Genomic DNA, 16,638 nt, shown 5'->3' on the forward strand with positions numbered 1-16,638 from the left:
TGAGAGAGGGAGATGAAAAGGCAGTAAGGATCTCTCCAAATTCATTTAGGGAAAAGAAGAGTTGGAAAGAGTCATGAGCCTCTCAGCTAGGAATGGGATTCCTGAGCAAGCTATACTGCCACATTAAGAAGTCTCATTGCTCTCCTCTGCCTGAGCCCCAGGAGAATCTAAATAGGCACAGTGAAATTCAGGGAAAGGGGCCAAACTCCCTTTTCCTTATTTCCCCACTTCTTAAGAAAATGACAACAGCTTTTTTTGTAAGAAAACTATTTTTCATATAGTTCAGTAAAAAGTTGGATGCTTTTATATTTTGATCAAATATTAAACAATTATAAACAAACCTCTAAGAATAAAAGCTAAAAATGTCTCAGATGACCCAGATTTTTAAAGGAAGCTTTGAATAATAGACAGAGCCTGCTGAGGCCTGGCTTTTGATGTCCCCATCATTCTTGAGCTTGTCAGCAATGATCTAATGAGGGTGACAAGGCACAAAGAAGACCTATCCTAGGTGAGTGTGAGTATAAATAAAGGGATAATGAGAGAAAGCTCTGGCATAGCCCCACTTATTGCATGATAATATGTTGGATTAGAATTCAGTCATTTCCTCTCTCTTCATTCTAGTGTTGTATTAGCACATAGTAAGCATTTCATAAATCTTTTTTTTTAATTCATTCATCTCAGGGAACCTAGCAATTCAGGATGAAAAACTAGATAATAATGCTATCTGGGGCAGGGGGATCTATTTTCTCCCTTCCATATTCAGGATCACAGGGATCACAGGATCACAGATGACCCACCATTCCACTGGGAGCTAAGTGGGCCGAAACTTCATCTCACATACTTTGTAGGAGTAGTTGTTCCCATGGCCTGTCTTCCAGTTGATTCCATTAGCTGGGCTCTCATGAGGCCCTCGAAGGTACTGACCATTGAGATTGGACAAGTGGCAATCATTGTACCACCAGGCCCCCTGGTAGGATATGGCACAGTTTCCCTCATAGGCATCATTGTCCCGGTCTCTGGTAGTGAAGCCAAAGTAGTTGTGATACATCAGAGAGTCACCTGCAGGAAGCCATTGTTTGCAATTACAGATAGGTCATTTCCTGAAGTGGGTAACAGAATAGAACTCCTAGAGATGGCTTGTCCTAGGGAAGGAGGATAAGGAACCAAGAGAGACAAAGTCACTAAACACTGATCCTTCTTGAGGAGTTTCTGGAAAGGATGCTGATGACTTTGCTGATTATGATAACATTCACATCCCTCTCAGTTCCTCCTTAAAGAGTACAGTGTGTTATTTACCCCCAGAAGGAATTAGGAAAGAGAATTTCATAATCATGGGGTGGTTAAAAAAGACCCCCAAGCTAAGAGTCATGATACCTGTGTTTCAACATCAACTCTTCTATTCACTGGCCATGTGTCAGCCAGTCTCATAATCTCCCCAGGATCTCATCTGTACAGTCATCTATAAAATGAGCCTGATAATGCATGCCCTACAAACCTCACAGAAATTTTGTACAAATAGAATTGTTGGTACCTCTCTAAAAAACCCACTATATTTTATTTGATACAAAGTGACATCCTTGTCTTTTATTCTTGTATGCTGAGTACTTCAGAGGCCATGTGGTATAATTGACAGAAATCTGTCCTCTGAGTGAGAACAACCTGGGTTCAAGTCTTCCCTCTGACCCTGGACAAATCACTTAACCTAGTTAGGTAACTCAAAACTATAAGTTTCAGAGAAGATGCTGACCTACACTGAAGAGTTTCCTCATCCAGTAGCTCCCTATACTAATAATATCATAAGTCTACACTCCATCTCTCTATCACTTCTCACTCTGGAAGTGCCTTCCACCCCCCTGGTTTCTTCCTCTGATTGGCTGGTTCCTTCCTGAATCTCCAATGTAAGGAGGAGGCTCAGGCCAACTGTGTCTTCGTTTCTCTCCAGGTTTCACTGAATCTCCCCAACTTCAATCCCCCTACTTCAGCAGTGCAAGGACATCTTTCCCCAACGCTGACCCATTCCTGCCCTGCCGCCGGCCAGGGCACAGCTGGACAGTGAGGTGTGACACGGGGTGGGAAGAGGGTAAAGGAAGGGGAAGAGGAGGGAGGGACCCACTTAATCAATAAATCATTTCCTTTATGCTGACTTTCTCTTACCATGGCCTTTCCATGAGTATCTTTATTCCTTCCCACCTTTTCAACTCTGTTGTATGTGTTGTCTTCCCATATTAGAAAGTATGTTCTTTCAGAGTAGGGATGCTTTCTGCTATTGTTTGTATTCCAAGTGGAGTAGTACAGTGCTTGACCATAGTAAATTCTTAATAAATATTTGTTGACTTGATAATTGTTCTCAGTGCTTAGCACAGTGCTTTGTACCCAGAAAGTGCTTAAAAAACATTTGATGTAATTCATCTTGCTTTATAATTACTTGAGTGCATTTCCACATCCCCTATTAGCCTAAAAGTTCTCCAAGAGCTGGAATTGTATCTCACTTATGTTTAAATCTCCCCCAACACTTTTCTGAAATAAGTTGAATTGCATTAGATATTAGGTAAAAAAAACCACTTCAAAAATTAAAAGTACTAATGAAAAGTTTTTGACTCTGGCTAACTGACTAGAGCTGGAATAACACATTTGTGTTCTTTAAGCAACAAAATGGTCTTTTTCACTGTAATTATGTAATGGATTGAGTACTGAGTTTCAAATTCAGAAAACCTGGGTTCAAGCACCACCTCTGATACTTACTACATGTGTGACACTGGGCAAGCCCCTTAACCTTTGCCTACTATGTTCTATACAGAGGCGCTATCTGTGTTGGTGGAGAAAGTCCCCAAAGTGAGGAAATCATAGATCCCTCCCATATATACAAATTTTCACAATGATCCTTATTTGGATCATTATCTCTTCTCTCCCATTCCTTGATTTTCTCTCCCCTATAAGGTTATGGATCCATCCCTAACCCACCTGCATTTCCATCCACAAAGGCTCCCAGACTCAATTTGTAGTTCTCTGTCTCCTCAGCAACCTGGAATGACCTGTACTTGGCAAAGTGGTGATTGTGGTCAAAGTCTTGGAGGTCGATTCGGAGTTCACTATCATCTGAGTGAGAAAGTTAGATAGTATCTCATCTGTCATGACTCATCCTCTTGGAGCAGTGGAGGTTAAGGGAATAGAGCTTAAATTACTGGGAATAAGAACAGACTACCAAAAGGATATCCTTTCCTTCCTTGGTATCTTTCTTCTACTCCCTTTGGACCATCTCCCTTCATCAGACCTACAATAGTTGGAGAGATCCTGGCTCACAGAATGGGAAATAAGGGCAGGTCTTGTGTAACAGTAGACTTGAAGGAATTCTAGGATTAAGTGAAAATTCTAGTGAGTTTTTCCATATCCCTCAGTGTCCTGCTAAACACAATCCCAGAAGTAGGATAAGACTTTTGGCTTCTTAGTTCAGATTTGAAAATGGTATCTCAGGTGTGTTACCAACATAAGAGGAAGAAAATCTGAGTCCTCACTGTATAGAGGAGAGAGGGGAGTTGACTAATGTCTATAGGCCCCAGAAGGCAGAATTTTCTGAATCTAAAAATGTTTGAATTTATTTTTAAAAGAGCATTAAATTGGGGGCAGCTAAGTAGCTCAGTGGATTGACAGCTGGGCCTAGAGAAAGCGGGTCCTGCATTCAAATATGGATTCCAATACTTCCTAGCTGGGTGACCCTGGTCAAATCACTTAATCCTCATTGTTGAGCTCTCACCCCTCTTCTGCCTTGAAAGTAATACATACACAGTACTGATTCTAAGACAGAAGATAAGGATTTTGACTCCATACATATTTTGCCTTAGACAGCCCCTTGCCTGGCCTTTGTCCTGGTTTAGCTCAGCCTTTCCGGTTGTTAGCAGGGAGAGCCACTCCCCAAAGCTTGGTCAGGATCTTCTAGCTTCACTAAAGATTCTCCCAGAATGCAACTGTCCCATGACTTCTCCCTGGCTCCTACTGATCAGCCTTGCTGGGTAGACAACCAAGGAGAAGTCTAAGGATTCAAAGTCCTCCCTATCCCACACCCAGAAAGAGAGCAGAAACCAGACTGCTCTCCCCTGAGACACATACCCTGGAACCTCACCCTGAGCTGTCAGCAAGTGAAGATTATCATTCCCCAGCCAAAACTCCCCCAGCCTGCTGCCAAAGCCCTTCTTGTAAGCAGCCCAGGATCGGAAAAAGTTCACAGACCCATCAGCCCGTCTCTGGAAAACCTGTGAAAAAATGGGAGCCCCCCCCCAATTCCAAATAAATGTTTCTGCTTCCCTCTTCCCCTCTCCCCACCAAGGACAGAATGAAAACATAAGCACCTGATACTACTAGCATGAGCTATTCATTGGTCCCTCACAAGCAGGGTCCAGGATTCTTATCTTTGCCCTCCAGTGGCGTTCAGTCCCTTATAGGGGATGATTGCCTCTCTCCTCAGAGCTCAGCTAGACCTGGCTGAGGCATAGTTTGGATCACGCACAGAGAGAATGGTTCAGCTGGTTTCCTAAAGTTACTAGTTTTAACCCTGGGCCCAAGCTAGTCCTCCTCACTGTGGGCCAGGCTTGGCCACCCAGCACTGCCTCACAGTAGTTCCTGGTTCTCTCCCCTCATTGACAATGGAAGCCTCCTCTTTTCTTTAGTTCTCAGGCCTTCCTCCCCTTTCCCTCTCAGACCAGCTTGGATGTGGGTGGGATCAGAACTTGGACTCCAGGTCAGAACTGCAAACTGGGCAAACTGTTTCCTGAGGGTCTTGGCAGGGCAGAGCAGCAGGATAGATCCACCAGATGAGCTAGGCTTGTACTCACAATCCAGCCCCCTCCATCAGTGTTCATGTCACACAGCACAGTAAGAGGCTTGCAGTCAGAGAGGTAGATGGTATACCAGCCACTGAGGACATTCCCCCTACCCAGCAACTCCTTACAGTTTCTTGCTCCTGGGAAGACAAAGGGTTAGATGTGCACAGCCACTTCTCCCACATCTCCTGCCCCTCCAATTTGGGGTGCCAGGGAGAAGGGCCAGGCAGGAGAAATATTAAGGTTAGGAGGGGAGAATGAGCAGGTATCAAGAGCAGGAACTTATTGCATCCCTTTGGGTAGTGGAAGCCACAGGCTGACAGTCTCTCCAAGTCCCTTTAGCTCCATGGACATTTAGGTTGGTTCTTCTCTGGAAATGTAAGGAACTGGACACATCTGAACCTCTGACCCAGCCTTCAAGTGCCAGACCTGAACAGTGAGAAATGAACCCCTGGGTCAAGTTGGAGGGGTAGAAAATCAGGGGAAACAATCACCTGTCTTGCACAGCTGAGTTTCCAGTTCTTTCTCATCTATACATGGGAAGAAAAACAATCAAGTGCTTAGAAATCAGGGCCCTCATTTGCATTTGCCTCTTGGGTAGATGACTCTATACGATATAATAACAAAATACAATATAACAGACATTTCTTAAGGATCTCTGTGAACAGGGCTCCAAGAGGCAAATTTTTAGATAATAATATATATACTATATATATAATATAGTATATATAATATATATATAATATATATTATAATATATATATTTATATATAAATTATATATAAATATATATTATAATATAATAATATATATAATATACATATAATATATATATATACATTTATATACTGCCTTAAGGTTTGCAAAGAGCTTTAAAAATATTACTTCATCTTACCTTCACACCAGCCCTGGGAGTTAGTGGCTATTATTATTACAGCTTTACACATGAAGAAACTAAGGCAGAGATCAAATAACTTATCTAGTTAGTAAGTGAAGATGGATTTGAATTAGTCTTCCTGACTTTAGTGCTCTAGTTCTCTAACTCCAGAGACAGTGCTCTTTCCCCATCCAGTCTTGTCCTTTGATCCAATGTTATCTTTGTCCCTCTAAAATAGGATCCATAGCCCATAGGCCAGTCCTCCATGGTACAAGTTAACAATCTGGCTCCACTACCACTATTACCAGGGCAGCTGGTTGGTGCCATAGAGTGCCAGGCCTAGAATGAGGAAGACTCATCATCCTGAGTTCAAATCTGGCCTCAGATACTTACTGACTATGTGACCCTGAACAAGTCATTTAACACTGTTTGCCTCAGTTTCCTCATCTGTAAAATGATCTGGAGAAGGATATGATAAGCCACTCTAGTATCTTTAGCAAGAAAACCACAGACTGGGTAATGAAGAAGCATTGAAGAACTGAAGAACACTGAAGAACAAAAATAAACACTGCATATGCTCCATTGCAGAGTCCCAGTTTGAACAGAGGGACATCAGGGTAGTTTTGTTCCCAAGTGTTTCTGCCCCCTCATAACTCAAAAGGATTGCCAGTATCAAAGGATGGGTCTATGTAAGAAGCTCCCCAGTTCTTGTCTTTTCATCTTTTGGACAAGGAGCGCACCATGATCTCAGAACTGTTCCCCTTCCACCATAATATTTTGTCATCACAATTATTCCCAAAGCTAAAGGCCTAAATGTCCCTCTCTCCTCTCTCTATACACCCAAACACACACAGACAGAACTCTATACCCAAGACCAACACTGTCTGGGAAAATTGTTAGTATTTTCTCCTGCCTCAAATGATCATCAGCACCATAGTGGAAAGAATGCTAGTCTTGGAGACAAGAAGACCTGAGCTCAAGTGCTGATTCAGACATTAATAGATATGTGACTCTGGGCAAGTCTCTGAATCCATCTCATCTTATTTCCTAATCTATACAATTTGGGCAGTAATAATAAAAGCTCCTACTTCTCCGAGTTTTAAGGATCAAATAAGACAGTATATATAAAGCTCTTTGCAAACCTTAAACAATAGCTATTATTGTTATCTATTTTGATATCTTTCCATGTTACGTGCCCTCCCCCCCCCCCAGAACATAAACTCCCTGAGGTCAGGGATTGATTTTCATTTGGTCATTGTAATAAGGATAATTATAATTTTCTCTGCCACACCACCAACCTGTTCTATCTAGAGCACACCTCCAATCTCTAGACATGGTTATATTTAGAATTTCTATTTTGAAAAAGCTCCTTCAGTAATGTATTACCACGTCTTAGAATCTTTATCATCAAAAAATTCTTAATTTCTAGTCTTAATGCCTCTATATTTCAAATGCAGGACTGATTGGTCCTGGTGTGATCCACAGACCCATAGAAATAAGACCTTACCTAAACTTCCAGGCATCCCAAGATCTCCTTTGTCTCCTAGGGAAAGAAACTGATTCAGAACTGGACAAGTAATCCAAGATCACCAACTCTTATTAGGGTCTAACAGAGGAGGATTGGCACTGGCTATTTTCTGAGTGGAACAAATAAGTTGGCATTGGCCATTTTCTCAGTGGAATCTATTAACCATAGTGGGAACTGACTGTTGGCCTGCAAAGACTGTCATAAATACTGAGCCTGATGGTTCTTCCATCCAGAATCTTCATTTCCACAGACTTAATTAAACATAGTTTGCTTTCTAGAAGCTCTTTAGTTAGGTTAAATGCTGGTTCCTTAGCTTTATCATGTGCCTAGATCATCAGAGTAAGTTAGGGGGAAAGAGACCAGGCTCTCTTTGGCACAACTTTGTTTCTGAGGCTACAAAGTTTTCCAAGGCTGGGTTCTGAGGAAAGATTGAGGTTTTCGTGCTAAAGATCTACCAATCACATGAATCTCTGGACTTTGAATAGGAAAGTCATGTTTTTCCCATCTGAGAGAAGTTGAGTCTCTAGGAATGAAGAATCTAGTAGGAACATTAAGGTGACCCCCCTCCCAGCTGCTACTCATTAGAAACGCATTGATATTTCACCTGGAGTTTGTCTTCTATGATCTTTCTCTTACCTTTGGGACCCTGTGTTCCTGACACTCCTGGGCTCCCTGGAGGGCCTCTTTCCCCTAAAAAATAAAATAAAACAAATGCTGAAAATATATCTCCCCAAAGATGTCTCCTCTAAGCTCCATTCCCTCCAACATTCCAAGGAGCCACTCATCTAGCCCAGTGCCAGAGGCTTCCATGCCAAATTGCCTATGAAGTCAGCAGCCCCCAGAGAGGTTACAAGCTTTGTCCTCTGTGCTGGCAGATGCTTGTGGCAAACTAGGCATCTGCCTGGGGGGCTTTCTAAAACTGCTCAGAAATTCATAGACCATGGCTGTGCTACCTGCAATGAACCGCAACTATATTACCGACCTAGGAATAAGCCTGAAAGGCCTAAATCCTGTGCTGATTCTATTTACCTTCTTTGTAATTCTGGGAAGTCATGGATTTGAAGATAGATGTCCTGAATCCTGGTCTTGTGCTTTATGACCTTTTGTAGGTCACTTACCCTCTCTTGGCCTCAGTTTCTACATCCATAAAATGAAGAACTCAGATAACACTATCATGAATTTAATTGGAAGGGTTCTTTGAGTAAGAATCCTTTGTTCCTAAGTTGCTTTTCTGCTTAGGTCTCTTTTCTCCACCCGACCCCCACCCCGCCCCCCCACCAAAAATAAGGAAAACACATGCAGATAGCTTTTCCTTGGTTACTTCCTCCTTTTCTTGCCCTTCTTGTACAGATGTCCTCTTCAAGGCCAGTTAAGGAAGATTTTGCCTTGAAACTATAAACAATCCCAAGTTCAAAAATCACTGGGAGGCCATATGTACAAAAAATATCTCTAGCTATTCTTTTTACAGTAGCAAAGAACTGGAAACTAAGCAAATATCCATCAAGAGGAAAATAAAATGTTATGTATTTTAAAAACTTATTCTGAGAAAAGATACATAAGATTCAACAGAATGACAAAGGGTCCAGAACACAATAATATTGCATTATAAGAATCAATCGATAAACAATTAAGTAGCTACCATATACAGGGCACTGTACTATGTGCTAAGGATACAAAAAGAGACAAAAGAAAGTCCCTGCCTTCCAGAAGCTTACAATCTAAAGAAATAGTTCCAAAGAAACTGAGATTTGTATGAATTGATGTAAGTAGCATGAGTAGAACCCCAAGAACGATTTACACAATAACAACATTGGTGAACAACTTTGAAAGGCTTAAGACCAACCACAATTTCAAAAAACCAGTGATGAAGTATGTGGCCCACTTCCTGATAGAGAGATGATGGGCTCAGAGTATAGAACAAGAGACACATTTTTGGGCATGGTCAATGTAGAAATTTCTTTTTCTTGCCTATCCTTATACATTACAAGATTTTTGTTCTTCCTCAAAGTGGGGAGGAGAAGGAGAGAGATCAAAGGGAGAGAAAAATGCTTCTTCATGTAAAAGACTAAACTTAATTTAAAAATAAAGGATGAAAGAAGGTAAAAATAAAATGTTGCTTTGACACATCTCCAAAGTAGGTATGACTGTCAAGGCTTTTCTACCTATTCTTCTCTGGACCTTCTCTAAGTCTGAACAAAGGAAGAGAACAGGAAACAAGTGAAAAAAATATTTTTAAAAACATATCCTTCCTTTTAATATTAGAAAATTTCACCTAGGAAATTATACCTCACCCACTTCATAACTACATTGCCATTTTCTTTGCACAATTATAAGGCTTTCAGAAATTCTGATTTACTGGGTTCAATGTGCAATGGGACATGGGAAAAGACCATCTGTTGAAACAAGCTCAACTTCTGTTTTCAATCCAAAGCCCTAAACTTCTGACTTGCATGATTCTGTCCTACTTCCTCCTCTGTTCCTTCTTGGGAGAAAAACCACTAAATAATTCAGTTTAAAAAAACAACTTCTATTGTTTCACATGTATTTCTCACAAAATTTCTTGCAAAATATTCAGAGAAAGTATTTATTATGCCAGTTCCTGGCAGAAAGCCAGGTTTGAGGGCATTAAGGGATTAACTAGTCATTGCTAGACAGAGTAAAAGATAATCTTTAGCCATTCAAAAATAAGTACAAATTAATTTGTTTACAAAACAAGTACAAATTAATTTGTATTCAAAAATAAGTACAACTTAATTTATATAACTAATTTAATGGAGGAAGGTAGTGAGTAACTTAGATGTGTGGTTGCCAAAGTAACTCTTTCCTGTATGGAACAAAAAAGACAATCACAGGTAAAGATGTATTAACATATAATGCATAGCTCCTTAACTTTTTCCGCCTTTTCTCCTAGCCATGAGGAATATTGGGATTGAGATCTTAGAACTTGGAATATATATGGATAGTAGGGCATTTAGAGAGTTAAAAGGTGGAGAGTTCTTAACTTGGAACAAATTGAAAGCAAGTTCTACCAAGACAGTTAGGCCAAGGGGCTCTCTCAGAATTAAAAGGAGAATGCTAAAGAAGATATTTCCCCCAAAGAACAATTAATTGAGGGATTTTCATAATATAGAAAGCATATAGAGTACACAGGGATAGGGACTAGACTTGGAATTTCATTGGAATAAGAAATTCCATGGTGAGGAAACTCAGGAATCACTAAAAGATGAAGTGACCTTGCTGAAAGTCCCGTAACCAGTATGTTTTGGAAGTAGGATTTGAACATAGAATTTTATGATATCAAAACCAAATCCTCTATTATCCCACATGGCCTATAACATGACTTATGCATACAAATGTAAACTGATGACTATTTGTCATTTTAATTTCATTAGATCTTTATATGAAAAAGAACCCCAACTGATAAAAGACTTGCTAATCTATACTGTTATTCAGTCATTTCAGTCATTTCTGACTTTTCATAACCCCATTGTGGCAAAGATATTGGAGTGGTTTGCATTGCCCTCTCTAGCTCATTTTAGAGATTGAGAAATTGAGGTCAACAGGATTAAGGGACTTGGCAAGGTCGCATAACTAGCAAAGATGTGAGGCAAGATTTGAACTCTGAAAATGACTCTTCTTAACCAAAGACCTGGTATTCCATCCACTGAGCCACCTAGCTGCCCTAATCTGTACCCTCTCAATCATCAGAGAAAGCCTGACTAATTGATTCATGCAATATAACCTAAAGCAGCATTACTAACTCACTTACATAAACTAGAATGATAAATAGGTAAAGTGCCTAGAATTCTGAAATAATCCACTTCTGAATTGTTGGCTGGAGCACCAACAAACTTATCACTCTCAATCTCTGTCAATACCTCTGTGCTTGGAAACATACCTGTCATTCCTGGAGGACCAACTTCTCCTTTTGGACCAAGGGCTCCAGGAAGTCCAGGGCAGCCTTGAAGGATAGTGAGTTTTTCAGAAGCCCCAAGGCCCACAATCTTCACATCTGCAAATAGTTAATCATAAATTCAGCAAACATTCTTTAACCTGGGCATTCTCTATAGTAGTGTAAAGTCATTGTCCTACACTTACATCAATTCATTTTTTTAGTGCCAATTAAATTAGAAGGGATAAAAGAAATTAAGTCATCAAAGTTTTGATTTGTTGTTAAGTCATGCCCAACTTGGGTTTTTCTTGACAAAAATACTAGAGTGGTTTGCCATTTCCTTCTCCAATTCATTTGACATATGAGAAAATTGAGGCAAACAGAGTGAAGCTGTCATGTCCCCCAGTCTTCTCTTCTTTAGGCTAATACTTCAGCTAATCCTTAAATGACATGAATTTAAAGCTCTTCACCATCCTTGGTTGCCATCCAGCTTAACAAAGTCCTTTCTGAACTGAGGCACCCAGAATCAAACACGGAACTACAGATGGTACCTGCTCTAGCCAGACCACCAATGTTAGACCATTACCTCCTTTCTAGAAGCTTGGTCTCTCTTAATGCAGCCGAACATCACATTAGCTTTGGCTGCTATATTATTTTGTTGAGCTCTGCAATTCACTATCATCTTATCATAGGATGATAGATTGAAGACTGGAATCTATCAATCAGTAAACATTTATTAAGTGCCTGTAAGGTAACATGGGTTGTTCTAGGTGTTAGAAATGATAATTAAAATTATAGAATGTTGTTGATGAGGTCACCAAGAGATGGGAGGGAGAGAGGAGGCCTGAGGACAGTCTTCAGGAAAACCTGCTATTAGAATGTGTGTTATTGATGATGAGCTAGCAAAGAGGACTGAGGAGGAGGAGAATCAGAAGAGAAGAGTGTGACAAAAACCCAGAAAAAAAGAGAGTGTCCAGGAAGAAAGGAAAACTAACAGTGTCAAATGCAAAAAGGTCAAAAAGGATGAAGACTGAGAGAAGACGATCAAAATTAGCCATTAGTGACCACTATAAATTTAAAGAGAGCCATTTTAATTGAATGATGAAGTTAGAAGCTTTATTGAGAAAGGTTGATGAGTGAGAAGAAAGGAAGTAGAGGCAATAAGCTTTTTCTAAAAGTATAACTGAAAAGGGAAGAAGATATATAGGTCAGAATCTTAAAGGTCATCTAATTCAGAAAATTCCCATTTTTTTACATGAGGAAACAAGCCATGAGAAGTTTATTGTCTTCTGAAAATAACAGAAGTAGTATATTGCAAAGGCAAGATTTGAACTCATCTTCTGAATCTAAATTCAGTGCTATTTGCTATTCCACCCTCCTATATTTAAATAACTCAGTGTTCCAGATTTCAAAGATATTTTTGGATCTTGAATCTGTCAGTGTGTTAAATAAGCCTTCTGACCTTGAGTTATTGTCAGGTTCCATAAAGATACTATCTGAGCCCTTATCTAAGTAATTATCAATATATTAAGGAGATAATCCAGGAAGCCTTGATGGGGGAAAAAATTATAGAACCTGGTGACTGATTGGATATGGAGGAAAGAAAAGGAAAGAAAAAGAGTGAAAGAGAATTCTAAAGTTTCAGTCTAGTTTTGAAGGTCTAAGAGAATAGAAGTTCCATTAACAGAAATGGGGGAATTATCTGTGCTTGGGAGAAAGAAAGGGATGCTTAATTTTACATATTTGATTTGAGGCAACATTGGAACTTCACCAAGTGGAGCTGTACAGAAAGCAAATGGAAATATGAGGCTGAAGGTTGAGTGAGAAATTGATACTCGGGAGTTTTGATTTAAAGATCATCTGCATAGGATCAGTAGAAATAAATGACACGGGCAGATAAGTGACTCAGAGGATTGAGAGTCAGGCCTAGAGACAGGAGGTTCTGGGTTTAAATGTGGCCTTAGACACTTCCAAGCTGTGTGACTCTGGGTAAATCACTTAACTCCCATTGCCTAGCCCTTACCTTTCTTCTGCCAATTCACAGTATTGATTCTAAGAGAAGGTAAGGGTTTAAAAAGAAAAGAAAAGAAATAAAGGACACAGTAAGATCTTTAATTTTCTTAGAATCTAAAATTGCCAAGAAAAAAATTTGTTCAGCAAATATATTCCAAAAATATCATTTGATTCCTGTGGATTTCTCTGATTGATTCTATAAGATTAATATGGGCTCAGCCTATGAAAGATAATCTGAATTAATTAGCATGTTCAGTCTTCAATAAGCACTGTTCTCATTCCCCCAGATTCAGGCAGTGACTAACACACTAGAGTGTGAATGAGTTGTGAGGAATAGGAGGAAACTGGTATTTACATACAAAAGGTGACAAATATAAACCTATTTATAACTCCCCAAAAAGACAAGGGGCCTTAGAAGAGACTAAGTCAAGTTAAGAAAATCTACTTTCTTCCCATCTTTGTATTTTTCCTATTTTTATTACCAGTGGCACATAGCAAATGTTTAATAAATTCTTCTTGATTAATTGATTCCTTGCAGAGGCAGAGAACTATGTAGGTGGAATACTATATATGCTGTCAAGTATGATCAAAGTATTGATTGATTTTTGTCAAACTGCCTTTTCTTTCTCTCTTTTCTAATCATTGTTACAAAAAAAAAAAGCTCAATGAGTAGAGAAAATGGAAAGAGGTATTCAGAGATTAAGTTCAGTAAAATAAGATTTAAATAATTTTTTTTATTTTAAAGAAAGAAGAACATGGATGGTTCAAATGTTAAGTCCTCTCTTTTCATAGCAAAATAGATAAGGAAACTAAATATGCCTTTCTGATGTTACAGTGATAAAATTAGAAATATTAGATACCCAAAACTTCCTACAGGGTATCACTCACCTGGACATGTTTCCGTAGCCTGAACAATCAAGGCCTTAGCACACAGTAACATGAGTATCTGGGTAGCCTTCTCCATGGCAGCTCTGTTGGGATCTTGGCCCTTCTTGCCTTTGACTCAGAAGCAGATCCCAGACTCTTATAAGACAGAGAAATCCAACCCTAATCCCAGCCTCTTGTTTCACCTCTTCCTGTGGCACCAACATTGCTTATCAAATGATCAAAAATTATATGTCCCCCAAATTAGACCCCTCTTAGTTTCCTGTCTAACTGGCCCTCACCTTCCTTCCTGACACAGTAGACTCTGGAACACCCTCTCAGAGGCCCTTTCAGTGAGGTGAGGTGGAAAGAGAGTTGCCTCTGGAGTCAAAAGAGATGAGATTGAATCCGAACACTGCCACTAACAACTTTAGTGACTTTGGGCAAGTCACAACCTCTCTGGTCCTCAGATTCCTTATCTAAGAATGGTGGGGTTTAACTGTCATCTTAAAGATCCCATCCAACTCTAAATTCTAGGTCTATGATCCTAGATTCAAATACCCTAGTGTAAGTGGTCCCAGACGGGCTGTTGTTTCCAAATGTGGTTTCCCCAGTCTCTTCTAGGCAGGTGGATCCTGGTAATGGAAAGAGGGCTAAATTTGGAGTCAGAGAACCTGGCTTCATTTGCTACCTGTGTGCCAATAGGCAATTAATTTAACCTCTCAGGGCATTAGGTTCTTCAAATGTATAATGAGGAGGTTGAACTAGGTGACCTCTAAGGTTCATTTCATAATGAGATCCTGTGGGTCTCAAAGACTGGCATTCCAAGACATGTTTTGCTTCTCTGTCATTAGTCAGGAGAAAAAGTAAATTCATTATAGTTTCCTCTATCCCAATCCTCCCAATCACTCAGGTGTTTTCATACCTAAGCATCATCCATATTTCTCATTGTCTCTTATCCTCCATATCCAAATTGTTACCAAGGCCTGTTGATTTTACCTTCCTAACATCTTTTAAATTACTTTAACCTTCTCTCCTCTGGCATTGCCACTGTACTAACACAGGCTCACAGCACTGTATGACTAGAAAATTGCAATGCCTACCACAAGTCTCTCCCTACTCCATTCCATACTCCCATTAGATGCCAAAATGATCCCTCTAAATAAAAGTCTGACCATTTTATATAACCTCCTCAGTAAACTCCAGTGGCTCCCTATCCACCTCCAGAAATCAATCCTGTTTGTCATTCAAAGACTTTCTGCAGAGCATCTAGTTGGGCAGGACACTATGCCAACCTCTTAACACATCATCTTCAGTCTACCCTCTAATTTCATACTTCTGTCAGCTTTGGGGGCTAGTCTGTATCCCTTCCTCTGTTTTAAGTTAAGCTCCAGGTTTCCCCCACAGAGAAGCCTTCCCAGCTCAAGGAGTATTTTGGGGTCTGAAGGTGGCACAAAGTCCAGTGCTTCAAAGATCATTTTCATTCCCAACTTATCAATACAATCCCTCTGAAAGGTCAAGCCAGCTGGGATAAAACCCCTCTGGCTCCAGACAGGGCCTTAAGGAAACATTGGCCTCTTCACATCAAACTTGGACCCAGGATGTGACAAGAATAGTCCCTATGTATACACAACAATAGAGTATTTGTATTACTATATAGAAACTCAGATTAATCCCCAAATTTCCCACATTGAGTTACACAATTGGATCTTAAGCATAGGCAGGCATTTAATCTTTTCCTCCCAGCCCAGACCTGCCTGCCTCTCTGTTTACTTCTTTTGGAGAAGCAGCAATACAGAGCAATAGTAGCGCTGGACTTGCATTCAGGTAAATCTGGGTTCAAATTCCACCTCTGACTAGGTATGTGACTCAAGGTAGGGCATGAAAGGCAAAGGCAAAACTAAACCTTTCTGTGTTTCAAATCTCCTCATTTACAAAGATAATAAAATTCACAATATCAAACTCACATGGTCATTGTGAAACTCAAAGGAGATCACCTACAAGCTATGAGGAGATCCTTAAAAGACTTACTATATCATTTTTTTTAGATCCTCAATTTGTGACACAACTTTCAATTCTTTAGGATTTCTTGGTAGGGAGAAACAGGGCCTAGAAGGTGTCATTTTGTCCACCATCATAACTTCACAATAACAGGGCATTTATTTGAACTCATATTATCTGCAATTCTGGCCCAAACGTTTTATTCCTTATTTGTTGACTGGTCCCTTGTCAATATAGTGCCCTTCTGTGGTCCCTGAGAATACAGCCTATAATCTCCATGGAAATATGCCTTTGTGAAATTTGAGGGTTTAGCATGTGTAAAGATTAAAATTAATATATAATAACTATTATATTTTTAAAGTTTTATTAATAATAATCAAAGCAAAAGAACTGCCTGAACTCAACCCAGTTGCAGGTCAGAGAGAGAGAGAGAGAGAGAGAGAGAGAGAGAGAGAGAGAGAGAGAGAGAGAGAGAGAGAGAGAGAGAGAGAGAGGAGTTACAGTCACTTAAATACAATCACGCAAAAATGCAAGGATGCAGGAAAAAGAGAATTTGGGGAAATACTAGGGACTTCTGGGAAATGAAGTCCAAAGGTATAAAATCTCCATTTATACACATGTATGGTATTACATATAAAGCACTTTGAAA

The 16,638-nt window shown here is 39.8% G+C and overlaps 1 protein-coding gene across 1 annotated transcript; it reads right to left on the reverse strand.

Annotated features, from left to right (window-relative positions):
- Positions 1–284: 284 nt before the first annotated feature.
- Positions 285–14,088, reverse strand: LOC100022049 (ficolin-2-like). The gene is made up of 9 exons (XM_007475385.3): positions 14,013–14,088; positions 11,118–11,231; positions 7,856–7,909; positions 7,199–7,234; positions 5,309–5,344; positions 4,827–4,954; positions 4,118–4,247; positions 2,962–3,096; positions 285–1,059 (listed from the first exon to the last, which is right to left on the reverse strand). The coding sequence occupies exons 1-9, from the start codon at positions 14,086–14,088 to the stop codon at positions 812–814; spliced, it is 957 nt and encodes a 318-aa protein (XP_007475447.1). The 3' UTR covers positions 285–811.
- Positions 14,089–16,638: the final 2,550 nt, after the last annotated feature.

Source organism: Monodelphis domestica, chromosome 1 (genome assembly GCF_027887165.1).
Source record: "Monodelphis domestica isolate mMonDom1 chromosome 1, mMonDom1.pri, whole genome shotgun sequence".
Lineage (NCBI taxonomy): Eukaryota > Metazoa > Chordata > Mammalia > Didelphimorphia > Didelphidae > Monodelphis > Monodelphis domestica.